At 46.9% G+C, this 26,958-nt stretch overlaps 10 protein-coding genes across 10 annotated transcripts, besides 28 other annotated features; 5 read left to right on the forward strand and 5 right to left on the reverse strand.

Annotated features, from left to right (window-relative positions):
* On the reverse strand, window positions 1-434 carry Tc00.1047053511321.4 (O-sialoglycoprotein endopeptidase, putative; the record flags this gene model as incomplete). Its single annotated transcript, XM_806973.1, has 1 exon — window positions 1-434. A coding segment is annotated over one exon (434 nt), but the record flags the coding sequence as incomplete, so codon positions are not given.
* Window positions 1-1,792: a sequence feature (heterozygous, non-Esmeraldo-like haplotype).
* Window positions 533-566: a microsatellite.
* Tc00.1047053511321.10 (FG-GAP repeat protein, putative) lies at window positions 1,760-4,351 on the reverse strand (the record flags this gene model as incomplete). Its single annotated transcript, XM_806965.1, has 1 exon — window positions 1,760-4,351. The coding sequence occupies one exon, from the start codon at window positions 4,349-4,351 to the stop codon at window positions 1,760-1,762; it is 2,592 nt and encodes an 863-aa protein (XP_812058.1).
* Window positions 1,793-2,194: a sequence feature (areas merged during assembly that could not be assigned to a particular haplotype. This can correspond to areas where the two haplotypes were merged or to regions with more than two copies in the genome that were merged during assembly.).
* Window positions 2,195-2,666: a sequence feature (areas merged during assembly that could not be assigned to a particular haplotype. This can correspond to areas where the two haplotypes were merged or to regions with more than two copies in the genome that were merged during assembly.).
* Window positions 2,667-3,895: a sequence feature (haploid, Esmeraldo-like haplotype).
* Window positions 3,896-4,331: a sequence feature (haploid, non-Esmeraldo-like haplotype).
* Window positions 4,332-17,258: a sequence feature (heterozygous, non-Esmeraldo-like haplotype).
* Tc00.1047053511321.20 (hypothetical protein, conserved) lies at window positions 5,418-7,007 on the reverse strand (the record flags this gene model as incomplete). Its single annotated transcript, XM_806966.1, has 1 exon — window positions 5,418-7,007. One exon carries the CDS (start codon window positions 7,005-7,007, stop codon window positions 5,418-5,420), a length of 1,590 nt encoding a protein of 529 aa, XP_812059.1.
* Window positions 7,400-7,445: a sequence feature (A-rich).
* Window positions 8,075-8,097: a microsatellite.
* Window positions 8,279-8,716: a mobile genetic element.
* Window positions 8,604-8,641: a sequence feature (AT_rich).
* Tc00.1047053511321.23 (cytidine deaminase-like protein) lies at window positions 8,824-9,378 on the reverse strand (the record flags this gene model as incomplete). The annotated part of the gene is made up of 1 exon (XM_806974.1): window positions 8,824-9,378. One exon carries the CDS (start codon window positions 9,376-9,378, stop codon window positions 8,824-8,826), a length of 555 nt encoding a protein of 184 aa, XP_812067.1.
* Window positions 9,459-9,495: a sequence feature (A-rich).
* On the reverse strand, window positions 10,557-11,417 carry Tc00.1047053511321.26 (hypothetical protein, conserved; the record flags this gene model as incomplete). Its single annotated transcript, XM_806972.1, has 1 exon — window positions 10,557-11,417. The coding sequence occupies one exon, from the start codon at window positions 11,415-11,417 to the stop codon at window positions 10,557-10,559; it is 861 nt and encodes a 286-aa protein (XP_812065.1).
* Window positions 11,292-11,359: a sequence feature (A-rich).
* On the forward strand, window positions 13,087-16,110 carry Tc00.1047053511321.30 (hypothetical protein, conserved; the record flags this gene model as incomplete). Its single annotated transcript, XM_806967.1, has 1 exon — window positions 13,087-16,110. The coding sequence occupies one exon, from the start codon at window positions 13,087-13,089 to the stop codon at window positions 16,108-16,110; it is 3,024 nt and encodes a 1,007-aa protein (XP_812060.1).
* Window positions 13,102-13,169: a microsatellite.
* Window positions 13,190-13,222: a microsatellite.
* Window positions 13,306-13,337: a sequence feature (AT_rich).
* Window positions 16,218-16,291: a sequence feature (T-rich).
* Window positions 16,295-16,327: a microsatellite.
* On the forward strand, window positions 16,474-16,881 carry Tc00.1047053511321.40 (hypothetical protein, conserved; the record flags this gene model as incomplete). Its single annotated transcript, XM_806968.1, has 1 exon — window positions 16,474-16,881. One exon carries the CDS (start codon window positions 16,474-16,476, stop codon window positions 16,879-16,881), a length of 408 nt encoding a protein of 135 aa, XP_812061.1.
* Window positions 17,081-17,182: a sequence feature (A-rich).
* Window positions 17,183-17,212: a microsatellite.
* Window positions 17,259-17,283: a sequence feature (areas merged during assembly that could not be assigned to a particular haplotype. This can correspond to areas where the two haplotypes were merged or to regions with more than two copies in the genome that were merged during assembly.).
* Window positions 17,284-26,958: a sequence feature (heterozygous, non-Esmeraldo-like haplotype).
* Window positions 17,378-17,423: a sequence feature (T-rich).
* On the forward strand, window positions 17,719-21,948 carry Tc00.1047053511321.50 (hypothetical protein, conserved; the record flags this gene model as incomplete). Its single annotated transcript, XM_806969.1, has 1 exon — window positions 17,719-21,948. One exon carries the CDS (start codon window positions 17,719-17,721, stop codon window positions 21,946-21,948), a length of 4,230 nt encoding a protein of 1,409 aa, XP_812062.1.
* Window positions 22,090-22,111: a sequence feature (AT_rich).
* Window positions 22,138-22,187: a sequence feature (T-rich).
* On the forward strand, window positions 22,254-22,874 carry Tc00.1047053511321.60 (hypothetical protein, conserved; the record flags this gene model as incomplete). The annotated part of the gene is made up of 1 exon (XM_806970.1): window positions 22,254-22,874. One exon carries the CDS (start codon window positions 22,254-22,256, stop codon window positions 22,872-22,874), a length of 621 nt encoding a protein of 206 aa, XP_812063.1.
* Window positions 22,905-22,942: a microsatellite.
* Window positions 22,949-22,973: a sequence feature (AT_rich).
* Tc00.1047053511321.70 (hypothetical protein, conserved) lies at window positions 23,289-26,354 on the forward strand (the record flags this gene model as incomplete). The annotated part of the gene is made up of 1 exon (XM_806971.1): window positions 23,289-26,354. The coding sequence occupies one exon, from the start codon at window positions 23,289-23,291 to the stop codon at window positions 26,352-26,354; it is 3,066 nt and encodes a 1,021-aa protein (XP_812064.1).
* Window positions 23,514-23,534: a microsatellite.

The following is a 26,958-nucleotide window of genomic DNA, read 5'->3' on the forward strand; positions in this document are numbered from 1 at the left end:
TGTGTATTGCCCCCACTCACGTACAGTACCACTGGATTATTACTCCCCGTTACAACACGCCCCATCTCAATGTGCCCGATGCAGTGATTCACACCAACCAGTGGGACAGACCACAACAACGAGAGAGTTTTGGCAACCGTGCAACATACCGCGAGTGGCGCCCCCATGCCTGGTCCCTTAGTGTAGCAGATGACGCTGATATCAGAGGGACGCACCTGCGCGGTTTCAAAAGCGGCCTGCACCAGGCGCAGGATGTGCGTCGTGTGGTGCTGTGCCGTTTCCCGCGGCAAAAAGCCAGTCCCAGCAGGGGTGATGTACGTCTCGCGCTCGTTCGAGAGCACATTGCCCGCCTCATCCACAATTCCCACCCCTATTTTATTTGCACTTCCCTCAATGCCTAATGCGAGGATCCGCCTGGTGCCGGTTCTGATCATGCCTTCCTAATGCGTGCGGGTCTGGAGTGTGCGTGTCGCCTCCCACCTTTACGGGAGGAAAACAAAAAGTAGATATTATTCCGTCTGCTTCTCTCACTATAAACAAATCAATAAATCAAATAAATAAATAAAAGAGATACATAGAAACATGATTGTATGTGTACTCCTTTTTTTTTTTTTCTTCATTCACTGTTAAAGGTCACGGTGCCTTTTTGCAGAGCAGCAGCAGCCCGGGGGAAAAAAAAAGCGGAAAAAAACATGTCGTCTAGCGCGTTGAACCTACCATCGCATCGCCACGCCGTTCAACCACCTCTCCCCCAATAATGTACTGCTCTCTGTGTGCGTTTGTACTCTCCGTTCCTCATTTCTCGCCATCCATGCCGAGTTGCAATCGGCTGGCGTGCGAGATGAGACGCATCTTCACGGTGTGTCGCTTCTGGCGCTCGGCGTGGCCCTTTCGTCGTGACAGTTGCGTGGCTGCAGGGGAGTACAACGCGGTGGCCATTTGGTACGCGCCCACTGGACGCTCCGACACTGGCGCAAAGGCGGCGGAGTAACCGATGGAATCCGCGTACGGTTGTTTTTGCAGCTGACGAAAAATGAAGGAGAGTCGCCACATCCTTCGCTGTTGTTACTGTGATTGCCCACAAAAACCCCGGTCTTGGAACTCACAACGAGCATCAAAAACAAGAAATAAAGTGAATTCCCACAGTTGAGGCAGCCATGGCAATCCCTCCCCACAGACAGGCAGACGGCGAGCAAGGGGGTGGGGAAAGAAAAAGAAAAAGAATTTATCTTCTTACCCAGTTTTCGTTCACTAATATATCACCATAAACATGCATAGGAAGAACAGTGAAACCACGTAACACCCTCACCTGGCATTACCCTAAAAGTTGCATTGGATGCCCTGATTTGGCGGAGGTGGGAAACAAACAAGAAAAAAAACAACAAAAAACACGCCTCCTTGTCTCCGATGCTCTTTTCTATTCTTCAAATTCATTCTTGCTTTCTTACCCTCGTCCAATTGCATTGTGGCACTCAGCGTTAACTTTTGTCCTGTTTTTTTAATTTTCTTTCCTCACGGTTTCACAAATAAATCCGATGGCACGCACGCCGTACGGCAGCACGCGCCCCTACACCTCATGGCGTTACAACTGTGCCCCAGCAAGACGCGGCTTTTGCTGGCGCTGGTTGAATACCGTCAGCCCCGTGCCAACAGCAACAATCCCGTGAGGGAAACATTGCTGGCTCCTGGCTTCCCCCGACAATACGGGGCAATCGACCCTGACGCCACGCTGCGGTGGCCGGCATTGCCAGGGTCAACGTTAGTAGAGCTGTGTTTCAAATGGGGGCGGCTGCACCTCATGCTGTTTGCGTACAAATGAGATGGCGAGGCATGCCAACAAGAATGGTACCAGAAATATAATTTTAATGCTTTCAAGAAAGTGCATATTGAAGCTCAGTGCTACGCTGTCTTCATATCTCTGCCCATTCGGTAACAACATCACAACGAAGAGGGAGGCGTACATTCTCTCCAGCGGGGTACGCAGCGTGATGGCGTATGTCCCAGGAGCCCCGTACACCATGTGATGCACCAGAATACGTGGGCCAATGGTGATGGTGAGGCCGTACCGCCGCTTAATAGCATCGCCACGTCGCTGATCATAAATGGTTACAAGAAGGACAAATTGTTCTCCGCGTATGTCGCGAGGTACACGACTACTAGGGTGAATAAATACCCCAACGTACCCTTCGGATGCCGTGAGTCCATTTGTGGACTTCACACGGCTAATCCATGCCTTGAGAGGATGAAATGCAGCCTGTGTCTCAAACACCATGACGCTCCCACTCAGGGTGCTTACAACAAGGTCCAGCTTGCCATTGCCAGTCATATCGTCGGCGAGAACCATCGTGGATGATTTCTCATTAATATCAATACCGTCCACACAGCCGGTGGTGCCGCTCACAATGTACAGGACCCCATCGTGTGAAGGGACGATAATATGAAGACCCTCTGTTTCTTGCTGCGACAACGGTTGTGTATTGTTGAGGTTAACAAGCAGTGGTGGTGCAAGGATAGGACCCTCCGTTGCGATGGGAAAGTGCGGCAGCAGCGCACCGTCGCGTCCTCGCACCGCGTAGAGCAATCCGGAGGTGGTGCCAAATGCCAGGTCAATGCTTCCATCTCCGTCCACGTCACCGTAAGTAATTTGCTTAGTGACGGCGCCAGAAAAGGTTTTGCTCCACAGCTGCTTTCCATTTGCTGTAAAGCATGCGACGTTGCCTTCTGTGTCACCGGCACACACGTCGATGAGACCATCCGCATTCACATCTTCCATTGAGGGCGAGGACGTTATTGAACTGCTCATCCACACCGGCCAGCCACTCAGCTGTTTGCCGTGCCCGTTGAAGCCAAAAATCGCCCCGGCAGTCGTTGTCACATAAATATCCTGCTGATAGTCCTCATCGGGGTTCGCAATGACAGGCGACGAGAGTGCGTAGGCGGGAATGGTGTCGTTTTTCTTCGATAGGTGTAGGACCTTCATCCACTTCATCTCTCCCGTCACAAGGTTCAAAACCATCAGCACGTCCGCCACGTAGTCGTTGATGTCGATATCAGACGGAAGGAGCTCTGCCTTTTCGCCTTCGTACGCCTTCATGTCAAAAAAATAACTGAGGTGTAGAACAATGTCAAGATCCCCGTCACCGTCGGCATCCACAATTACCGGTGTGGACATAATGTGGGGATCTACCGCCACCTCGTCCTCGGCAACAACCACCGTTGTCGGGTTGCGGATGTTGCGGAAATTAAAGGCATCCTTCTCGCCTTCGTAGTTCACGCTGCTCTTGTACAGCTCCGGGTGGTACAACATCTCCATCGACGCCTTGGCCTCCGCACTTAACCAGCCTTCAGCGCCGATGCCGTGCTGCTTTTCCATACTTTCCAACAGGGCCCCTTCATCATTGACATCCTCTTCGTCTTCGTCGAAGAAGAGGTCCATTTCTCTCTCTTCTTCTTCTGCTCTGGGCATTGTACCAACGTCGTGCCTTTCGTCGCCTTGTTCATTGTTTTCTTCTTCTTCTTCTTCCAAATCGACATCCGCAAGGTGACGACGCGGCATTGCCGTGGGTGGCCTCGATTCCCCCAACGCGGCAGCGGCATCTCCGTGATTCCCGTCGCCAGTCTTCTGACGCATTTTGGGAAAACGCGGCGTCATGTCCACCATTTGTCGTGCACGCAAGATGCGATCAAAATATTCCGCTGACGGTCGCACAGGTTGGAGTTTAAGATTTACAGCCTCCTCTCCTGTGAGATTTCTTTTCATCCAGTTCTTCTTGATGGGCAGCGCTGGCACTTGTATCGCCCCACGTGCTTTTCCATCATCACCAAACACCATCAGCTCGCCGGTGTACATGGCAACAAGCCACTCCGTCTTGCCGTCTCCATCCATGTCAACAGGAATGGGACTGCAGTATGACTTGAAGTTGGGATGCACAAACGGGAAGCCAATTTCATCTTCACCGTTTACACCGTCAAGAGCCTCGAAATACTGTGTGTACGTCGGCACAAGAATCTCCTTGTTTCCGTCGTGATTCAAGTCGACGATGCGTGGTGTGGCAAACACACTGCTGCCCACCCGTGCCGTCCACTCCAAATACACACCGGAGCGGCACGTGTTGGATTCGTTGCTGAGTGGGCCAGAAGACACGGTTTCTGGAGCCATCACCTCCTCCGGCAGCAACTTACGGAGTAAAGGCTTTTTAAACAGCGGCTCCGCCCATTTTACAGGATCAGCGCCCACCGCCACGGCCATCATGAGTACAAAAACGATGGTGGCTTTGATCGCCATTCCTGCAGCAGCGCAGCCACGTGAAGCAAAAACTTTAGTTCCTAGATGTGACATGCAATGTTTCATTTCCCAATAAAAAAATTCTTTCCTTTTTCTGTTTATTCCTCTCTTTCGCACACAATCCAAGACAATTAAACAAGACAGAGAGCACAGTAAGAAAAAAAATAGTTAAGTATAATTGCGTGCGCCCAACCTTACACCAAAGCCATTTGAAGGTTTCTCCGGGCACCCTTCAATCAACGACGGGAAAAGGAAACAGGAATTGACAAATCTTGATGGGCAGAAGGAGCGGCGGAACAAACGAAGAAGGCTCCACCTCGCGGGGATAGCGGGGGAGGGGTGTGGGCAGACTCACCGACCCTCTCACAGAAACACGAAGAGACAGCAGGAGCATTCAACACGCGGTAACTCTTCTCCCACTCCTGGCCTCGCAAAACTTTCTTCATAAAGCCTCACACGCAAATTTGCTTCTCACTTTTTCATTTATGACCGTGAAGGAAAACTCACTGCCGCCAAACTATGAATGAGAAAATGAAAATGTGGTACAGAGAAAAAGAGGTTACCGCAAAAAACAAAAAACAAGAACAAAAGAGAATGTGTAATATGCTCGACAGCAAAAGCGTGGTTGACGTTTTTGTTGTTCTCAACAAATTACCCATTCCCACTTCCTCACGACTGCTTTTGCTGCTGCACCCCCAATTTTTATTCTTATGCAACCCGCAATTCATTTATTTTAAACTTTAATGGTACGCTGTAACCGCACACCAAAACCACAAACAAAATTAAAAGTCTTTTCTTTTCTCACGGTTTCACAAATAAATCCGATGGCACGCACGCCGTACGGCAGCACGCGCCCCTACACCTCATGGCGTTACAACTGTGCCCCAGCAAGACGCGGCTGTTGCTGGCGCTGGTTGAATACCGTCAGCCCCGTGCCAACAGCAACAATCCCGTGAGGGAAACATTGCTGGCTCCTGGCTTCACTGACAATACGGGGCAATCGACCCTGACGCCACGCTGCGGTGGCTGGCATTGCCAGGGTCAACGTTAGTAGAGCTGTGTTTCAAATGGGGGCGGCTGCACCTCATGCTGTTTTTATTCTTCCCGTTTCTCGTGAGTGTCATCTCTCCCACTAGATCTCCGCCTCGCCCGTCGTTGCTGTGGTGGTGTAGCTGTTACTCCTGTGCTTTGGTGTGAACCGGAACTTTTCGCCAGCCGGACCGAGCAGCATCTCACTGATGCGAACCCAATCGTTCACATTGTCGCTTGCCATTAGCGTCTCCAATTCGTCTCGGCCCTCGTAATGAGGCGGTCTCTCATTGATGCGCTGCGGTGGGCATTCAAGCAGCCCAAGAGGGACGTAACGACACAAGAATGAGAGCCACTCGCAGAGAAAACGACGTGTTGTAAGAACCCCGCGTTCGTCTGATCCCCAATGCGACAAGCCATAGTTACAGAAGCTTCGCAGCATTTCAAAACGCTCTTGACTGCTGATGTCTCTCGGCTGCTCTTGCTTTATTTCCTCAAAGATCCATGGCTTAATGAGCGCCCCCCGTCCAATCATGTATGAGCTGACATGCGGATAGCGTTCGCGGTGGTCAATGATATCCTCATAAGAGAAGATGTCACCATTGCCAATAACAGGCAAAGAGGTCCGTGCGGCACAGCTGTCAATGTATTCCCAGTTTGCTAGCTTTGTGTAGCGCTGCGCACGAAAACGACCATGAATGGTAACCGCGTCTGCACCCCATCCCTCATAATCGCCAATTTTCTCGTGCAGAGAAGCACTGCTGTTTGCGCCTGCTCCTATACGACATTTGATACTGACAGGTTTTGACTGGTGTTGCACCAGCGAGCTCACAATATCCCGCAGGCGGTTGTCTCTCCGTTCCCAAAGACCACAACCACAACCAGCAGACATGATCATCTGGACTGGACAGCCGCAGTTGATATCAATAAAATCATACGAATAACCCGAAGCTTCGATGGCCTTTGCCCACGTCTGGGCGCTCTGCGGCTGTGAAACGGCAATCTGCAAACCAAAAACGTCTTCCGACTCATGACGTCGCAGCAGCGACCACTCACCTTTTTGTAGGCGGTTGAGATTGTGCACAAGGGACATCGAGCTCACCGTGATATCTGCCCCATAGCTTTTACAGACGCGACGAAACGGGAGGTTCCCAACGGTGGTGAGGGGCGCCAGCACAAGTTTATTTTTAAATAGCGCTCGACGCCGGGCAGCATTTTCACGCACGTTTTCTTCGCTTTGTTTCGTTCTTGCAAGCTCACTGTTTCTCGTGGCATCCCTCTCATCCTCCTCGTTCTTCTGCAATACAATCTCATCGGCGTGGCCGTCAATGGAGTTGGCAGCAGCAGCGTCTTCTTCATTCAGTGGTGCCCCATCAACAGTCGCCTGCGGAGTGCTTATCTCCTTTTCCTGTCTCCCTCCATCGCGACTGCGCTTTGCCGCTGCGTTACCCTGCCGCACCACCGCCTTAATACGCTGCAGGGTTTCGCCGTAAAAGAAGTTTGACTCCCCCTCAAATTGTGGGCGCTGAGTCCCCTCCACGAAGCAGGAATGCTGCCGCTCCATCCCTTTATTCATTCCTCGAGTGCGTCCCTCCGCATCAAGCGTGACGCGTATCGGCGCAGGACGAAGATACTCCGCCTTCACGCGACACACTCCGGGCGGAGCAGAGCCGCCAGCGCTGAGCTCGCTCATACACGCCACCTTCACACGCACTTTTATTCTCCTTTAGTTTGTCTCCTTTATGTACAGCGGCCTCCTTTTCGTGTTATAGTTTTCTTCTTCGTCGAAGAAGAAAGAACTTCACTTCAAACACAATATATATATAAATCAGAGAAGCAACCAACAATTTTCTTCTTCCAACGTTCCAGGTGGAGCACAAAAATAAACAAATCGCCTGCGTACTAAAATTTAAAAGATCAAATAGAACAACAACAACAAAAATTCGCAACCTTTTTCCTGAGACGTGTGACGACTCCTCCAATTAAATGCTTCTCTGGAAAGCTCTCAAGAATGGCGTCTCCGCGAAGATGCCTAGCGGCCACGCAGATGAAAAAGGTGGAATCCCACTTGGAAAACGCCGATCCACCAAAATTAAAACAAAAACAAACACACACACAAAGAAAAACAAAACAATTCCCGTTTCTAATAAACTTGTGCCTCCTTTGTACAATTCACAGTCAGGGGGTATTAGAATGGGAATGTAGAAACGACAGAGAGCCCTTCTATAATGCAAGAGGACTATTCTGAAAACGACAGTAAAAAAAAAAAGCCGCTTATTATTTCTGTTGGCAAAGATTTGTTTCACATCCTTAAACATGGATGGGGGTTGAAGGCAGAATGAAAAAGAAAAAAAAAGAAAGAAAGCGGGAATCCAACGCATATATATTATATATACTGACACGCTAATCTGGGAGGTCAGGAAGGCATGCCATATTCTTGAAAAAATAAAAGGTCCCGTTTCCAAGGTAAAAAAAATATAACCAAACAAACATTCAAAATAAGAGATTTGACTCGCGGATGCATTGTTCTGAGGGCTATTCCCGTTACAACACTAATGTGTATCTGAAAGCAAAGCAATCAATTGCTCTTCTGTAAAAATGTTTCCCCTTTGCTCTTTCGCTGAAACACAGTCCGTCTTTTTTTTCCTTTCAGTTTTTAGAACTTGATGTGGACCTTTGGTATCGCTTAGGAAAGCCGGACCCTTATCCGGTTTCTCGGACATTTGTATTTATTGTGTCCTGGAATCAACCATATCACATAAAAAAAAAAAAAAAAAAAGAAAGCGGGCAAACATTATTTAGCTAGTAGTAATACAACGACAAGCAAGGGAGACTCATAGTCAATTAAATAAGAAAAACACGCTTAATATTCAAAAATAAAATAGACATGACCAATTATATTTTATTATGTTTTTATTTCTTTTCCCTCGCACGAATTCCATTCCCAAAATTGTTACTAAAGACAATATTCGTCTAGGCTGCTGGCCGGATTCTGAAACTTTCTATATAAATATAAAATGGGACGGGAAACAAAGGGTAATGAAGAGGCAGTGGGCTCGTCATATCCTTGATGTAAGCTTTAAGTACATATATCTGGATGACCCATATCGCGATATTTTGCATTTTGTTAGGGTTAGAAATATCTATTACTTAAACGGTGGTGGAATTTAGGATCCTCGAGTAAAAAAAGTCTGCTGCGAGGTGGGAATCAAAAAAGAGCAGACAAAAGAATATAAGAAAAATCAGTTTTACCGTTATCGGATTCTTGATTGTTTCCATCGCTGTATCCAAAAAAATTATAAAATAGAAAAACATTAAAAAAAAATACTACATTCTTTTTATCGGGACATATGTCAATTTAGGTATCCAGCCCACTAGCAAGCATTTTTTTCACAAACTCTTCAAAACAAAAAGAAACAAACAAACAAATCCATCCATTAAATGAATTTCCCCCCACAATTCAGTTGACGTCACATAAAATCATCTCAACATTTTTACATCAATACCAGTCATTTTTTTTCATCTTCATTACCCAATTCTACATCGTTTGCCAGCTCTGATAGGTCCATACCAATATTTGAAGGGCCAAATTTAAGAGGGATAATGTCGCAGAGTTTTACTAATTTTACACGCTCCTTGTCAAGGGTAACCAATACGACGAGAAAATCCTCGTAGTTGTTGGAGAGATCGGCAACTTCAACAAGCGACTGACGACAAAACCCACACGGTGGTGTGACTGTGTCAGGAGGAGGTAAATTCATAACATCCGGGACTTTACTACATCCATATACAGCAACTGCAGTTGCAGTACGCCGTCCCTCGGAATTGCCCTTCACAATGGCACAAACCTCAGCACAACAACCTTTCAAGGTGCAATTTTCATAGTTGCATCCTGCAGTAATTTTGAGATCCTTGTGAAGAAGAGCGGCCCCCACGGCAAATTTTGAGTATGGACAGTAAGCGTTGTGGTGAGCATTTATAGCGCAACGAGCTAGGCGCTGCAACTCCACCGGTATTTGGGCAAGAGGTGTTAGGGTGTTCAGCGTTAGTCCCACCGGTAACATTATGGTAGTTTCAAGTAATAAAGGCTTTCAGGTACAAATCCAAACTATAGAAAGAAAAAACAGACGCAATTAACAGTAATAAACAAAAGGAAAAAAAACAAAACAAAAAAACAAGACGTCTACAAATTCCGAAAGCATTTGAATATTTATTTATTTTGTCTTAAAAATAATAAAAGCAACATAAAACAAGAATAGCAAAGACACTTCGTATATTCTCGGCACTCATTCAATATTATTGTTAATATAAAGCACCATCTGAAGGCTTTAACCATAAACGTCTTGGCTTACACCAGCGCGCCCCACAGAAAAATATAAGTAATTCTTCTACTACTTTAGCCGAGACACACAAAAACGATAAGAGTTTCAGTTTCGTGGGCGTACAAATCACAGGCTACAGGGATGGATCAAAAGCTGTTTCTACATCCATTTCTCTGACAATTGTGTCCTCTTTTCCTCACAAAAGTTAAATACTCAACTCCTCTGGCATCGTGGGTGCTAAGTATTTTGTCAAGATCCAAGAAGTACAGCCCATTAAGTTCTCCAACAATTATGCCCTGATATATTTCTTCTAAGGTTTTGATGCCAAAAACATGGTCAGGTGAATTCGCGGCATTTTAGTAATTCCCTCCTTTCATCCTTTCTTCAATCCTAGAGGGAAGCAGACGGTCAGTTAGTGGCACCAGTGAAATACTAATTAAATTTAGCTCTGGAATTGGTGGAGATGGATTTTTATAAACAACACGATAAAAGCAGCCTCTACTACCAACATCCCCAGCAAACCGTTCCTCACTTTTTAAAGAACCAAAAAAAGCCACGCACAATTGTTCCTCTGCAGCTTCCAATAATTCTGAGTAAAAAAAAGAAATGCACCAGATTCATTCATAATTGGTACGTTTGGTATATATAGGAAAAGTAATTGGTAACAAAAAAACCATTGTGTCAATTTTACCCAATAACTTCAGTCCCCAACGGGAAAAATACTATAGGGTGACATGACCATAGAGATCCTGATGTTTTTATAAAAAAAAACTCCTTTTTCTTTTGTATCTTGCCGAAAATTTTAAAACTCCAAGTGGGATTCATACCAACAGCCCAAATCCGCTCAAACCCTCAATGCATCTTTCAAAACATTCCAACACCGTCTCAGCTGGAATGGCGGCAAAAACCCAATTAATAAACTACTTTTTTGTCACTTTCAAAACAACAATGGTGATAATACCAATCAATATAAGAACTGAAAATAAAATTATAATTCTGTCGGTCATCATGCGTCGAATAAACGCCGTAAGCTCTTTCTTTGCACGATTCACATCCGAGTCCAATTCATTCAAATTCTCGTTAACCCGTTGTATTTGTTCCGTCTGGCTACGAAGCTTCGCTGCAGCATCTATGCCGACTGTTTCTGTATCATTCAAAAGTCTTTCTGTCATTGCTAATGAACCCAATGTAGAGGTTTGAATAGTATTAACACGTCGTGCCACTGCTCGTGCTTCGTCTTTTCCGTCATTACTTGGTGAGTTTGAGGACAAAACAGAGTTTTCCCGGGCTGCGCTAAAAGGCGTTTCTTCTACTTTTTTCGACTGCAAATCCATTTTCAACTGGTTAATTCTAAGCAGATGTATTTGCCCCCGCTTTTCATAGACTTCTTGCTCATTACCCTCCAGCAGGCGCACTTCCACTTTAAATTGGTGGTGCGTTTTGTGCAATCGCTTCATAATATCTTGAGCTTTGTTATATTTCTCAAGCCTTTGATCAAGATTGGTGGCTGAATCCAGTGCTCGAAGAAGTGAGCTTATTTGTTCTTCAAGCCCCTTCAGCTCCTCATCATACATAGCAACATCCGACATGGTGGATCTAAATAAATATATGGATTCCTTATGAAAAGAAACACGTAAATAGTTCCACTCCAATAAAAGGATGAAAACAAAAGCGAGTGAGTAAAATAACAATAACAACAGCAACAAGAAACAGAAACAAAAACGGCGTGGGCAACACGTGCGTTTACAAAAATGAGGCGACACCCGCCCACCCGCCCTCATATATATACGCGCGCGCGTTCGCCTTTGCTCGTGCGTTCCCGAATGGTTTGGGAGCCCGCGCGCGCTGTGGGGGTGCGCGGCCCCGCGGTTCGCGGCGTTGTGTCCCGCCTCGGCGGGAGCGGCAGGGGCGGGTCGCTTCCTTCTCTCGCGGCGCGGGCGGCGTTCTCCGCGGTTTCCCTCTCCGGATTCATTTGGCTGTTGTCGTCCTTTTTTTCCTCCTCGCCCTCTCCGCAAGAAAGGGAAAAAACAGTAGCAGCGGCAAAGAATAGTAGGACATCGCCCCTGATTTCCGAGTGGGTTCTGCGACTCGCGCGGGTTTTCGCCAGCCTTTTCCTTTCTTTGGCGCCGTCTTCCCCGGGAGGGCCGCCAATGGGGTCTTGGCGTTCCGACGCGTGTGGTGCCAAGAGGCCCGCCGCGCTCAAATGTGAATGGCGCGCTTTCCGTTCCGCAGAGGTGCCTTCGCTTGGCCGGATCGGGGCGAGTTCACAACTTCATTCCGAGGCCTCAATCATCTCGGAACGGCGTTCGCCTCTCGTTGCGGGCCGGAAGGGTAGCTTGAAGCGCGCATTTTCCCGGGCAACTCAAACTGACGAGGATGATTTTGTGCTTTCCGAGGTTTTTAGCGTGGTCATGGCGACGGAATTGGGGTCTTCCACGGCCGATTGCTTGGATTGGGCGATTCGGATGAATAGAATGACGTTATCGCGAATTCAGAGGGCGGAAAGGCTGAGTGACTTTCCCTTATCGTCCGGTTGTGGTGGGCACGATGCTAATTGCGCCTTGCAATCTAGCGCAAATTTTCCATTAGAAACCATTTTGCGGATAGCACATTTTCAAAACAAAAAACATCAATTGTTATCCGTTTGCTTCCTTGGGCAGAAAGCCAATAGTCTTTTTTAGAGAAATTACAAAAGATTGAGAATACAAAAGGGATATGTATTTTTGTTTATTTTTCTTTTGGGATGATCCCTGGGCTGCGTATATTCCCATTTTCTTTATTGGACTCTCTGTTTGTGGTGCTTTCAGGGAATGTACCGTATATTTGGTTGTTGGAAGTATTTTGGCAGTGGGAGGAAACAAGGACAACGAAAAAAGGAAACGAGAGAGAGGAAAAAAAGAAGACTGGACGTCTGAGTCTGTGGATGACGAAATCATTGAAATCTAAATGAAATATCCTGCTTGAAAGGATGATTATTTCTAATTGCTAATTTTTCCGATCATCTTTGCAGTTATAGCACGCCGAAGTTGGGGAAGTCGGTAGTTGTGCCTTTTGACCATTTTATGGATGGCGAAATTGGAATTTACTTAATTTTGCAACATATTGCACATGGTCTTTCGGGGGAATAAATGCATATATGAAGAACGGCTATTTTTCACATTTCTCTCCACTTTTTAGTTTGTTTTTTTTCTTTGTACAAGATGGTCATGTCTCTTGTTTTTGTTTTCTTGTATTTTTGAAATGGCGACGGCAAAGGCGAGTGAAATAGAAAAGAGTTTTTTTCTGTGAAAGTAATTATAACTTTTTATTCATGTAAAACAAAAATATGTATTTTGTTCAAATGATGTCTCAAACACATTGGGGGGTTTCCTGCGCAAAAGCTAATTTAATAAGGTGTAGTAGACGGATTTATACTTTTATTACTTCAAGGAAAAATATCAGTATGGCTTTATGAGAGTTCAATTTATAATAATAATAATAATAATAATAATAATAATAATAATAATAATAATAATAATAATAATAATAATAATTCTTTTTTTTTTTTGGACTTTACATATATATATATATATATATATATATATATTAGAAATTTGTTTTTTTTTTTTTTTGGCTATATTTGAGTTTTTTTCCTTTTTTTATTCCCGATTTTCTGGTGCTTTTTTAGTCATTATATATATATATTATTATTATTATTTAAAGTGCACACAGGAAAAAATGTCTCTGGAAATTAATCGCCAGTTTTTGATGGGTGATGGCTCGAAAGTAACTGAACCAGTGATACCTTATATTTCTATAGATACAACGAAAATTCTAGAGGCACACAAAAAACCTTATTTAACCAAAGCAGAGCATTTGAAATTTACTGGTGAGATTAGTTGTTTATGCACAGTGGGTTCCACCATATGGGTGGGTGAAGTGTCAGGGAAGGTAAGTGTAGTGGAAGTAGATACCGGAAAGTTTCTTAATATCGTATTAGATCACAGAGGTGCGGCTGTAATCGTGATGCGTACAGCCCGAGGTTATGTTTGGGCCGGGTTTGCGGACGGCTATTTGCGTGTTTTTAATTCATTAACCATAGAACTGTTATTTGAAAAAAAATTTCATAAGGATTGTATCACCGACATTGCCTTATCTCAAAATTGTGACACGGCGTATTCCTCTTCGCTAGACTCGTATGTGTGTTATTGGAACACATCTTTTTTTGCAATTGAAAGCCCTCGAGTGTTGGGTGATTGCAGAGGTGCTGTGCGTTCATTGGTTCTTTTTCATGATCTTTTGTTTTCTGGTGGTGATGATTCAAAAATCATTGAGTGGAATACAGTTTCAAAGGAACGGAAGCATGTTTTGGCTGCCCATTCTACACCTATTCTTGTCTTAACCATTTGCAATAATTTTTTGTGGAGCGGGTCGGAAGATGGGGTTGTGTGCATATGGAGTTTATCCGACTTGGATGGTGGATCACCAGAGTGCATTCATATGATCACAAATCCTCATGAAGGCCCTATAACAATTTTGAAGACTGTGGGATTAAAGGTTTGGTCTGTATCAATGGGTCAGGTTTACATTTGGAATTCTTCTTCTTTTGAATTAGAGGTGCATTGTCGATTAAGCAAAGAGCACCATGCCTTTTTAAATGTAATGGAGACTGTATCGCAGGCGTTTTGTAGCAAGACATGGATTGCTTATAAAAACACTGGAGATATTACTATTGTTCAATCTGATGACCTTTTACCTTTGCCGCTGCAAAATCTGTGTTTTTGGGGCGATGTGAAAGATACTAAAGATAAGGATCAGTTTATTGACCAGCTTCTCGAGTCTCAAAAATCATTAACTTCTGAACTTTTAGTCTTACGTGCGAAACTTGCAACATTAACGCCTCAACAATGTCAAAAAGAGGCTACTGACAGGTTTGAGCTGGCGAAAAGTGACGGAACAGAAAAAGCAACTTTGTTAAATGCCGTTCCGAAATCTTTTTTTTTTGATTCTAATGAAATTATGGATAATATGACCAATTTGACCTCGTTGAGGTCAAATAAAGACGATCATGGTTTATCCAATATTCCTTTTTCTATTGAAGGAACAAATTATTCAAATTTCGCATCTCATATGCCTCGATACGCTATGGTTGATACTCATGCGTTGCTTGAAAGGCTGATTTACTTCCGTGAACAGGTCGGGGAAATTATTGGCTCAAGTGAATTTTCGTATGAAAATAACTGTTTGTATTTAACTGATGAAAAGGGCCGACCACCCATTCCGATTGGCTTTATTACCCTTTCTGAGCTTACGGAGAAGGAGCGTATTACATTAATGAATATATGTGGAGGATCACGTCCGCCGTTTTTGATTCCGGCCCTAACTCCCACTAATCAGGCGGAAATTTGTCAATTTATTAGGGGTATTACGTCTAGATTGCGTGGATATCGCTCTATACCGTCTTTGGCTTCATCGGAAAAACGAATATTAATAAATGATTCTAGTAACAGTGTCCATGCACTGGGCAAACCAACAAAGTGTCTTTCTTTTTTTGAGTCAGAGCCGGATGGCGTTGGTTTTCCGCCACTATCATTTTATCTAAATAAAATTATTTGTGAAGTAATGGTGGGGGCACGGCGAATTTCTCAAAACTACAACTCGCGATTGTCAAATAAAAGGGTGGACTCTATGGGAAAGGCGTTTCAGGGCTTGAAACAAAGAAGAGATGCAGGGCAGAAGCAATCATCACTATCATATGGGATAAAGGAAACCGAAAGCAATGAAGGTTTAGCTTTTTTTTCTCCCGATGTGGATGTCTTGTCTTTAAAAGAGCACTTTTTGCCATTGAATGATGGACCGCAGTCTAAGGGGAGCGATGATGATAGAAGAAACGCGACTTTAATGCAGCGAATAACTTTTCTAAAACGCCAATTGGTAGGGTGCGTTACCTCACATTCATCCAAACAGGTTAAGACCTGTGCTAGGAATCTTCCACCCTTAACCTACACCGATGAATTTTCTGATATGGAAAGCGAAATGGAAGAGCTTAGTGCGATTTCTTTTGGCCTTATAAGACGATTGTGTCGGCTTGTGGAGAAATTAGAGACCGAGATGCAAGAACAGAAGGTATTGAAGAGCATTTTTGGAGCTGTTGATGATAGTTGTAGGAAGAACCACACAGATGACACCCGTCAACAGTTTCCAGGTCTACTCTCCTTATTCAACAGGATGCAAGAGAGCAACCTTGTTGCTCACGAATTTGTTATTCAGCATCTCTTGGAAGTGGGTGGAAAAATTGCACTCCAATACGGGTGCCTTATGGAAACAATGTTGCAGCGTCAAAATCCCTCTGCGTATTCCTCAATTTCCTGGGGATATGAATCAGGGCGAAGCAATGTCCAATCTTCTTCCTTATTGGACTCCTTGAATGAGTATAGTATACTCGTTGAAAAGGTTCACGCGGTGGAGGCAGTGTTTTTTGCGGACCGGACATAAATTGACGTGAAGTAAAGGGCCCATGAATACATGCGCAAAGGAGGCAGCAAAAATAAGAAAAAAGTAAAATGAGTAACGTATTTGTAGTTAGAATGGTTCCCAATTTATTTATTTTTATTTTTTTTTTAAATTTTTTCTGCTGTTTTGGCGCTTATATTTCTTTCCAATTTTGTTTTTTTTTGCGAATAACAACAACAACGACAAAAACAACAATAACCGAAAATATATTCTTTCCTTTTTAGTTTCTTTTTCCTTGGTTTTTTTTGAGCATTTTTAGCCGCATAATTATATTTGTGCAGCCGGGTTTTTGTTTTCCGAAGGATTTATTTATACGTGCTGACATACAATATAAATATATATTATATGAGCAGAGGGATGGCACAAGCAGTTTACGCCACGCTTCTTCTAATTTGTCTTCTTGCTGCACATTCTGCAGCGGGCATATTTATCGTGGACTCCCGCCCAAGCGGCGATTACTGCGGAGGTTACATGAGCCTTGTGAATGGACGCATCACTGTCCATCCGACTACCAGTGAATTTGATATTTCGTTGGATGTCTTTGGCGAGAAATATCTCTGCAAGGAAGAGAAATACTCGTACAACGAGACAACCGGCCAGATGTTTCTGGATGGCGTGAATGACCCCGATGACTGCCTTGGCACTATTTTGAGAGACAACGGGCTGAAACTCAGTGTGACTTACCTCCAGGGTGAAGACGCAATTTTACTGGACTTTGATGTTGTCACTGTCAAACTCTCACGGTGCTCGTGAGCGCCACGCAGCGTGACGAGACCACCGTGGTTAAAAGGGAAGGTGAACCATGAGTTATTGTGGGACACGTAGGGGAACAACCCCAGCGAGAAGAGAAAAATGTCTGAGTGTCAGGAACCAAAGCATGAATAGCAAAATGCGGGCAGTGAAAGATCAGTGGGATTCAGTTGTACTCTGTTTTACAGGGTTTTGGTACGTCAAGAAGGCAGAAGAAACGAAGGAATTTGAGATAATAATTGAGAGGAAAAAGAAAGAAAAAGAAAGAAGATAAAAAATAAAATAATCCAAAAAGAGAAGTAAAAAAGCAAAACAAAACAAAACAAAAACAAAAAACAAATGCTCCTGATATTTTAGCAACGCTTTTTCCTTTTTCCTTTCATTCATTTGTGCCCTGGTTGCTTCTTTTTCCCCCTTTTTTTGTGAAGGCCTACTGCATTATGGAACGACGCATTATGGAATGAAGTTTGAACTGCAATATATCTCTACAGTATTTGGATTTTTTTTTCTTTTGTAGTCGTTTTTATTCCGTTTTTTTTTTTTTTACTGCTTGTGAGTAACCGCGAAGAAGAGAGAAATTGAGAGGGATGCAGAAAGAGGCAAAGCCAATTTCATTATATTGCTGTGGCTTTTTCCTTCGCCCAAAGACACACATGCACAAATACACAGTTTCTTTTTTTTTTCTCCTGTTTTAAATGCCTGTTGTTTGATTACTTTTGGCGAACTGCATTTCTTTTTCTTTCTGTCTTTTGCCCCTCCATGGCACTCGGAAAGAAGAACTGCAAAAGAACGAATAGAGGGTTCGGTATCCGTGAGTAGGGCAGTAGAGATTTGTTTTGGATGTCTGCTGCGGTTCCCCTGGCTGCGAGGATTGCCAAGAACCGCCAGCTTAAGTTGCTTGCCGCTCAAAGTCGTCATTTGGCCGCTCGTTTTAGTGATATCTTTGGTGATGCTTCTGTTCGAACGACCCGTCTTAATGACCGACATTTCGAAAGTACTGTTTTTTATTCTTTTAGTGGTTTATGCACTCTTCGTTTGGCTTCAGAGATCGCGGAGAGTTTATCGGAGGCAGTGGAGCGTGTACGTGGGGCTGCACTGGCTTTGTTTTATTCCAAAGCAGACCTACGTCACATGTTGCAGGCAGTGGACTCGGATGTGTTTGCAGAGCTCAACGCAACACTTGATAGCATGGACGCCAAGGCGGTCATTCATCTGGCGCGTTCAAAAAAAGAAATGTTGGACGCTACGGCGTCGCAGTTTATGGTGACAGTGACCGCCCAACTTCCGCTGAAAGATGAGGAGATCACTGAGGTTGGTGAGAGCGGGGGCAAGGAATACAACATCATGACCGATATTGCCATTTGCCGTAGTACTGGACAGTGCCCGCGAGATGCGATCAAAAGGGGGTTTGCATTGTCACTGGCCGAGCTTGACGAGTATGCTGTGGAGGAGCAGCGAAGTAGGGGAGAGGAGGCATGGTGCTACTTACAAAGTGTCCAACGCGACGAACTGCAGCGTGACTGGGAGTCGGTGGCTCTGTCAGTATTTCTTTCACGTTCGTTAGGTGATGGGAATTTAGATACAATAGAATGGCTTCCGCCTCGTGAAGAGACGGACACAGTGCGAGTCGCGTGTTTTCCAAGGAAGGAATCACGGTCGCTTACGCTCACCATCCGGGATGCTTCGGGTAACGAGACCCTTTTGACGTTACCACTTCATTCTCCGCCGCTGGCGTTTCAACGTGTTCTGGTAGGAGATGATGATGGCTCTGCGCGAATAGTTCACACATCAGCGCTTGCGTGGCCGGAGAAATGGATTGCAAGTTCAGCCCTCATGCAGCTTTGTACCATCTTGAACGCAGGCGTCCGTGCCCCGGAAACAATTTCATGCGGCACGGCTGGTGTCGCATTGACCTCACAGGAGATATCTTTTCTGTCCGTCCGGTCCTTTGCAGAGGCACACGGCACTCTACCTGTCACTGCCGTGCCCTACTCTATCGAACGGTGCCTATTCATGGTGAACAATCGTGTGGCCTTGTGCTTTGCAAAAAAATGTGGACGAGAGTATTTTGGTGGGAGCAGCATGCCACTTATTTGCCTGGGTGTTGTCTCCAATGAAGCGAAAAAGTTGGGGCAGGGGATCCACCTGCAGCTGGAGGTGAAGCCATCGGAGGGTGGGGCGGAATGTCAGAAATACCGAAATTTTGTAACCACTCTTTTGCGTAGGGCGAAAAAGGAGGCACTGCGAGGGAGGCATGAAACGAAGCTGCAGAAAGTTACAGCCATTACAGCCGGTTTACTGGGGCATTTATGGAATCTTTTTTTCGTCATTGCTGGGCTGGCAGAGAAGGAGGGTATGAATCCCCTGCGGGATATTTCTGTGTGGTCCCCAACTGAAATTCTTTTTAGTGGCAATCAGCAGAAAAAGCAGCAAGAGTTGTCGAGCCTTCTTTGCCAACTCTTTGCCGTGGACGCGCAGGTTGTGAAGAAGCCATCATGGGGAGGGAGCTTCCCCAACATATTGCATCTCTCATCGTCATCGCTTGGGGTTCAAGCGCTGCCGGTGTGTCACACCCTTGAGACCCCGGAGATGACCCTCAAACGCTTATTGGACGATGCCTCGCCAAGCATGGCGGAGGTGGTTGAAATTGCGAGCAAGACCGACCCACGGAGGACGGTGGAGGTCGCGGCACAGCAACGGGAGATTGAGCAGTCTTCCTACTACTGTCCCGATATTCTTCTTATGATTCAAGAGATGCGGCTGGAGCTTCACATGCCCCAGCGGTCGTTTCCAACTCTGGAGTTTTTTCAGAAGGCCGTACACGACGTTCCGCAGCGGGTTCAGGAAATTGCGATGGGCACTTATGGTGATGTGCCCGTCTACACCCGTGTTGTGGCGCACTGGGGACCCAACCTGCGTGTGGAGGTGGAAAGTGACATGATGGGGCTAACGGACAATTATGGTGTCTACCGTTTTGACTCGCCACATCATAATCACTGCGGGCCTTTAGGGCTTCTTTTGTCAGTTGTCTATACCATGTACGAGCGTGTCTTTCCCCATCGCAGGACGGTCCCACTCATTGGTCTCAACTCCCCCAACAGACGTCGTTCAATTGACTTTTTGCTCTATTCGTGGTTTATGGCTTCCCCACAGATCCGATGTTTTGAGATTAGTACCCGTGCCGCACGATTGGCGGCAGCTACAACTGCCATGGCAAAAAAAAGCTCAGATGTTGCGGAGATGACGTTGTCGCATTCAGTTGGAAACTACATCATACGCGCAATGCTTTTCTACGATTTTTGTGGCCAGCGTGTGCTATTTGCTGAGACTCATGCACCCACTCTCTGGGAGGCTGTGAGGCGTGTTAACGAGCTGGCGGTGTCACTCAACATTCCGAAACAAGACTTTTTCCCGACACGAGCAACAACACGGCGTGATTCTCGCAGTTTTTATACCCCACCTGACGGCTGCGATTCGGAAGTTGCATTTGTGTTAAGGGCGTTGATGAGTGCGACTCGTTCCCAACTCCGTGTGTTTTTTGTGCGCACAAACGACTCTACAGCATTGTGGATAGAGGGAATGATTGAGTTGCAGGTTCCAATTCGGCAGATTCGCTGTGCTGTCTCCGTGACAAGAACAAGGGGTGTAGTCCCGGCACTTGTGTTAGCTTGCCGCGAGGCGTTACGGTGCGCCAGTGATGAGGAAGAAGCTGTGAGATTGCTGCGGTCTGCTCATGACGCTGGTCCCCTCATTCCGCGCGACAACTTTCCACGCTTTTCTTCTCGCTTTTACACCCCTGTCAACCTCTTGGGTGAGGTGTTGCAAGGTGTGGCCGGTAAGTACCACTGCACGTACACGATTGACTCAAAAACGCGTGAGGTGGTTTGCCTGCTGCACGTGCCCGCAATGGCGGGGTATGGCAATGCCGCGCGTGACAGTGTGCCCTTTCCACTTGGTATAGGCCGGGGTCGAAGCAAAAAGGTTGCATGGGCCGCAGCAGCTTCACAGGCTTTGCAGGCAAACTTTCCAGATGTCTTACCGCAGGTGGAGCGGCACAAGAAGCTTTGCGAACTTTTACACCGTCCCGATTATTTATTGCTGTTGGACTGCCCTGAGGGGTTCAAAATTGAAGTGGTGCCGGACAGGGAAAAGGAGAGTGGAGGTGGATATAAGTGCACTGTTATTTCTCGTCAACCATCAAATGTGAGTGACGTGAATACTACGGCAGAGGTTTCAGATGTGGAACATCCGAAAATTCTTTTTGAATATTCGGCGGATAGAAGTGTGGATGCGTACCTTGCTGCCGCTGACGCCTTGTTGGATCGATTGCAGCAACAGAGACAGGAACGCACTGCTGCTCAGATGGGTGATAGTGTCTTTCATTTATGGGACTTCACCTCTAATTACGGCAAGAGTGTGTGGCACGCTTGCTGCGGCGCATTGGGCGTCGCGTTTGGGGGTAAAGTTTCCTTGCGTTTTGAGGGCGGACGTGAGGATGCGTCTGTTTGGGAAAGCGAGGTGCCGATGCGGGTGCAACTCGTGGTACGTACATGGAGTCCCGCTGACGAGCGCGTCATCGAGACGCCGCTTCATATGCTGAACGAACGGCGCATAGTAGGCTATGGTTCTCTCACCGGGCTGTATGAGAAGGGTAAGCCCTCGGCGGAGCAGTTAATTTTTGCTTCGACCCACCTTCTGGCGGAGGCCATTATTAGTTATACGGACGAGCAAACCAGAAAGTGTCTTCAGCGACTCCTAAATCTTTTTCAGCAACTGAAAGAGGGGGAACAATCCTGTTCGCGCCTCAACGCGAAGCGCCGTGTGGAGTCATACATGGAATTGACGCTCGGTTGTCAGTGCCGCGTGGTTGTCCGCCAGGTGGCCTGCGGTATGGTGACAGCAGAATTGGGTGCTTGGCTACCAGGCCACTTTCGAGAGTCACGCGTCCCTGTTGTACTCTCTGCTTGCACTGAGAATACGACAGGGAAGGCGTTATCGGGTCTTGAAGAAAGCGTGCGGCAGGTTGTGGAGTCCCTTTGGGCTATCGTGCGACGGTCTTGTGCCTGCTGATTGATGTGGATTTATCCGTCTGCGTGTTCTCTCTTGCTGATCCCGTTGCTGGGGGCGTGGGAGGCTCCACCCAGCATTAAAAATGGAAGCGCTTTACATATTTATTTATATATTTTTCTCCTTTTTTTCCCCTTTACGGCGTATTAATTAATTATTTTTTTTTGATTTCACTTGCTTGTCGAACACTAATTTTTTTTTTTTTAATTTCTTTGCTCTTTTCATCTTTTTATTTTTTATTTGCACCTGGCCGTCACATTTTGGGATGCGAGGGACAGGGTGGACGACGTCATCAACCGCGACGCCCAATGAACAAAACGGATGCCACGAACGGCTGCTCCGTATTCAGAGTGTTGTTTGCCCCGGTTAATGGCAGTGCCCGACAGCGACGGCGGTGGTTGTGCGGAAGAATGTACGTTGGGTTTGACAGGACAACGTTGGTGGATGAGGAAAGCCACAAGACGGTCTGCGTCGTGTCGGGAACGGGAATTCGTTCAAACGCGGTGTACGCAATGATGCGGGCGGCGAGCAACGGGGCAGCGTGGGAGGTGGGAACGGAGCTCTCATTGAAGAGGTACGCCGTGCAGATTGAGGAGGCGATGCACCTCCACCTTCTGCCGTATGCAACATTCGACGGCGGTGGCAAGAGGGAAGGAGGGGACGAGGAAGAGGAGGCGGCCGTACGATGTTGGAGTGACGATGATGATTATGACAGGACGGCAGGAATATCAAGAATGGCTGTAGGCGCAGCTGAGGTATTGACGCCATGCCATGTCAACCAGGCTTCTCCAGTCAGTACTGTAACCATTGCTGCTTCTGCTTGCACTGTAACGACTGAAAACGTGCATGGGAATTTTTTGCGCCAAAGGCGTTTGTCTCACGAACTTCTCCGGGAGCTGGAGAACGCGTATCCGCACTTTTTTGCGTGATTACTTTCATTTATTTTTTATTATTTTGCTTTATTATTATTATTATTATTATTATTGTTATTGTTATTGGTTCCATTTTTTTTTTATTTTTTATTTTTTGGGGAGGGGGGGGGGGGGGGGGCTGACAGATGATGACGGTGGTGGCTGAGTTCTTGTGTCTTCGTCACACATTTGCATTGCAGAGAAGGGGAATAAAGATCGAGAAGAGGGGGAGATAAGTGTTGTTGCATCAAATGACTGGATTCTTGTCTGCATCAATCACTCATTTGTTTGAGAAGTGGGCTTCTCTCTGTGTTTTTCTTTTTTTTGCTTTTTTTGTTTGTGTTGCGTGCCTTTTCCTCATTTTTGCATTATCAGCTTGCGTGCTTTGGGCGGCAGCGGCGGCGGTTCAGAAGATTAGCGCCCACACAAGTCATGACGGCATTGACCGTCCCCTTCGTCTGCAGCCCCACAGAGGATACCGTCCCGTCTTATGTACTTTACAGCCCACAAGGATCGAGGCCGCTCGCTGGGCTGCACGTTGAGGGAGGAACTGTCAGTCGTTACTACGACAAGGAAACAAGATCGCAGCTGATTCGAACTTCGCCTTCCGCCCACATATCGTTTTTGCGCAATACGAAATCTCGTGTGGGAAGGATCAGTAGTAGTAGTAGTAGTAGTCTTAGTACTAATGGTGGGGGGTCGTTGGCCTCATCGCAGCGTGTCGTTATCTTGCAGATATTTTGTGAAGAGTCTGCAAGCACTGCGTTTTCTCTCACGGTGGAGTTGACGCTGCAGGATAAGCTGGGGCGTCATCGCATTCTGTTCAGCAACACCTTCCAAAAGCTGCAGCGGTGTGCGCAGCATGTCAAGGTGCCGCTGCGTTGTGTTGCTCCAGGGGTTTGGTCAAACATTGTCTTGGACGTGCACCAGATTCATGCGACGTTGTACGCGAATTCAGGTGGACGTCTCTCCACAGCAGAATTGATAAATTCACGCAGGCTGCTCTCTGTCACTCTTGGCTGCAGCAGCGTCTGTCGCATACGGCGAATTCTTGGCATGCCGCAATTACCCCCTTCATATAGAGAATTGGCAACGGCGGAATGGCCCCTATCACTGCGTCTGCCACCAGAGGTGCATGCGTATTTCTGGGTTATTCGCACGTGTGAGGAGGAATTTCTGCAGCAGAGAATTGCAGATGGGCCTTATCACCACCTTGAGGCTTTTATTCATGTAAACTCAACTCTAGACCCTTCCATCTCTGCTCCTGTACAGAAAAAAACTCTGCAGAAACCCGTCCCTGCCGTACCTTTTCAGTCCCTTTCCGTATCATCAGTCGTCGAATCCGGAGTGCTGCGTGCTGTGCCGGGGGCGTCGGACCGTGGCGGCGGCGTCGACCCTCATGTGGCCCTGATGAGCGTGGCTGCTGGAGAAAATGGTCTCTCTGCTTCCTGCACGAAAGGATGTCAGGCGGACGGGAGCGAACCAAAATGGCAGAGTGGGACAATTGAGTTGTCAGCATTGGCGGGGTCGCCCCCGCGTAGTGTGCCTAGATGCGATGCAAGCGTGCAAACATCTCTCCCGGCTGCGGTGGTGACAGCGAAAAAGGGTGGGGCGACGGAGCAGCTGCAGGTGGTTGGAACAAGATTTTTTGATACGTTTGCCTCCGTAACTGAGAGTCCAGTGAAGATGGTGAACCTTATTGACATGACACACGTCGTGTTTGACGACGAGGAGGAGCAGAGGGAAGAGGAGGCGGGGGACGGCGAGTGGTGGCCAAGATCAAAAAACAACGGTAGCGAAGTTAATAAAAAAGAGACTGTTTCGGTGCCGGTGGCCTTCGTAGCGCCCACACCATCGCGGTGTCTTGATTCCCCGGGACGCCCAGATAAAAAAGAGGTGACAAACATGAGGGGCGCGCAGCCAAGGGAAACCGTTTTGAATAATATCGACAAAAATGTTCCAGAGGTGATGCATGCACCTTCTCTTAACAACTATGCGAACACACTTAATCTGATGCGTCAGCGCGTTAAATGTATTCAGGCGTTGATTTCTGAAAGTAGAGAGCATGATGTTTCTCTCAATGAGGGAGAGATCTCGCCTGACGACGATCGCTGTGCGACCAGTGGAGGCAATAACAACAATGAGCACAACCAAAAACATGGAGGTTGCGAAGACAACGATCACCAAGGGGAAAGACCATGGCCGCAATTGTCGGCGGAAGGAAAACATGTAATTCTTTGCGATGGCTCTACGCAAAAACAACAACAGGGGCTTTTTTCTTCACGTTGTTTTATAGTACCACAGGAACATCGTCCAGAGAAAATAAGAGGTGTCCCTTTCCAAAACACACTGACTCCATGCAGTACGATGCGCACCACTGATGAGGGGGTCGCACACGTTTGCACCTACATTCCCAACGGCGGGGAGAAGAACATGGTCGGCACAGATGAGGAGGACGAAGAGGATGAGGGCTTTACGGTAAATGTCTGTACGTCGGGAGACCACGAGCGCCCAGCTGTTGTGGTGCCCGGTGAGTCGAACGCGCTTAGTAAACAAGCGCCTGTTTCTTCCCTTTGTCCGAAGCCGCACGAGGTAGACCGGCTCTGTTTTGATTTTTCACTCTTAGAGAATGGATTTATTGAGCCCTCGTCACAGCGGCCTGTTCATAGGACAACGCAGCTGGTGGAGGACGACAGTATGGTCCTTTCAGGTCCTTTATCTCCCGATTATAGTGGGTCGATCACTAGTCCTGCTCCTGCTGCTGCCCCTTCCGTGACACAGGCACAACGGACGCGGGCCACGCATCACCGTGGACGACTTGGGGAACAGGCCAGGGGTGAGATTGTAAAGCTGGAGGCTTTCCAGGCCCTCGCCAGTACAGAAACCAACACACCGCCCCCTTCGCCGCGGCATGGTAACGGCGGGGAGGAGGTGGAGAGTAGCATCAGTACAGCAGAATACAGACGACCGTCCATGTCTAGGGACGGGATTGCTGCTGGCGGCTTTTCTGCGGCTGCGGCAAATGCTGGTCGCTTTATAAGCGTGGGAAGTAATTGCGAAGTGGATGGCGAGAAGGATAAGGAAGAAGATGATGCACGTCAACCATTCTGCCTTCCCTCACTTCCACCGAAATCTCCTTCAAAGAAGCAGCAGCAGTACCAGCATCCAAGGCCTTTGGCTTCACGAGAGGACTCTTCTAACTTATTGTCATCACCTTTGGTTCCGTTGACTCGCAGATGTCAACATGCGCATATTGGCGACACAAAGAAAGAATGTACCGTAAAGAGTGCCAATAATTATATGAGCAATATTAGAAGTATGCCACTCTCTTCCACACAACTCACCAAGCCACCCAAGGGTGCAGACGACGCGAGGGAAAAGATTGAAAACGCGGGGGACTCACTTGTTTTTGACCCTCTCTTGCAATGTTGTCTGGACTTGAGGTCCAATACTTACGTGGTGACGATTCGGTCCCCAGAAGGAACACAGCATAAATAAGCAACGGTGAATCAGTAGATTTTCTATTCCAGCTGCTTCTTTTTGATTGGCCGCTTTTTTTTTTTTTTTTAGAATCCCAGAAAGTCATGCGACCAGGTAGGGCCCAGTGGGTAACAGGGCGCCTTGTTCAGACCTCTGCCTCTTTAGTTTTTTTTTTTGTTTTCAATTTTACCGTGCTGGAGCGTGGCGGGGCAGTTTCTTTTTCCATTTCGCTCGCCCCCGCTGCTCTCCACGAGGGGACTGCGGCGGTTGCGGGCCCGAGGGCTGCCGCTTTGCGACTCCACCACGGTCCCTGCTGTCGCAGATGGCCGTACGAACAAATTCTTCGGCTGGTGTATAGGCGTGTGGGGCCCCTCTCCGGAGCGGTATGTTTGCTGAGCGCATTGGTCCCAACAGTTTTTCCTTTTTTTTTTTCTCATCTTTTCTTCTAGGCATAGCGGAAAGGCCTCATCCAGGCTCACATTCTCTTCTTTTTGCTCCTCGGCACTTCCTTGCGGCATGGATCGGCAGACGCGGGGGTGGACGAGAGAACGGCGGGGGCGCCAGCCGTCCCCAGGCACTGCCGCGACACGGCTGATGGCGCGCGGTCTCGGCGACGGCTTTG

Source organism: Trypanosoma cruzi, genomic scaffold, assembly GCF_000209065.1.
Source record: "Trypanosoma cruzi strain CL Brener 1047053517089 genomic scaffold, whole genome shotgun sequence".
Lineage (NCBI taxonomy): Eukaryota > Euglenozoa > Kinetoplastea > Trypanosomatida > Trypanosomatidae > Trypanosoma > Trypanosoma cruzi.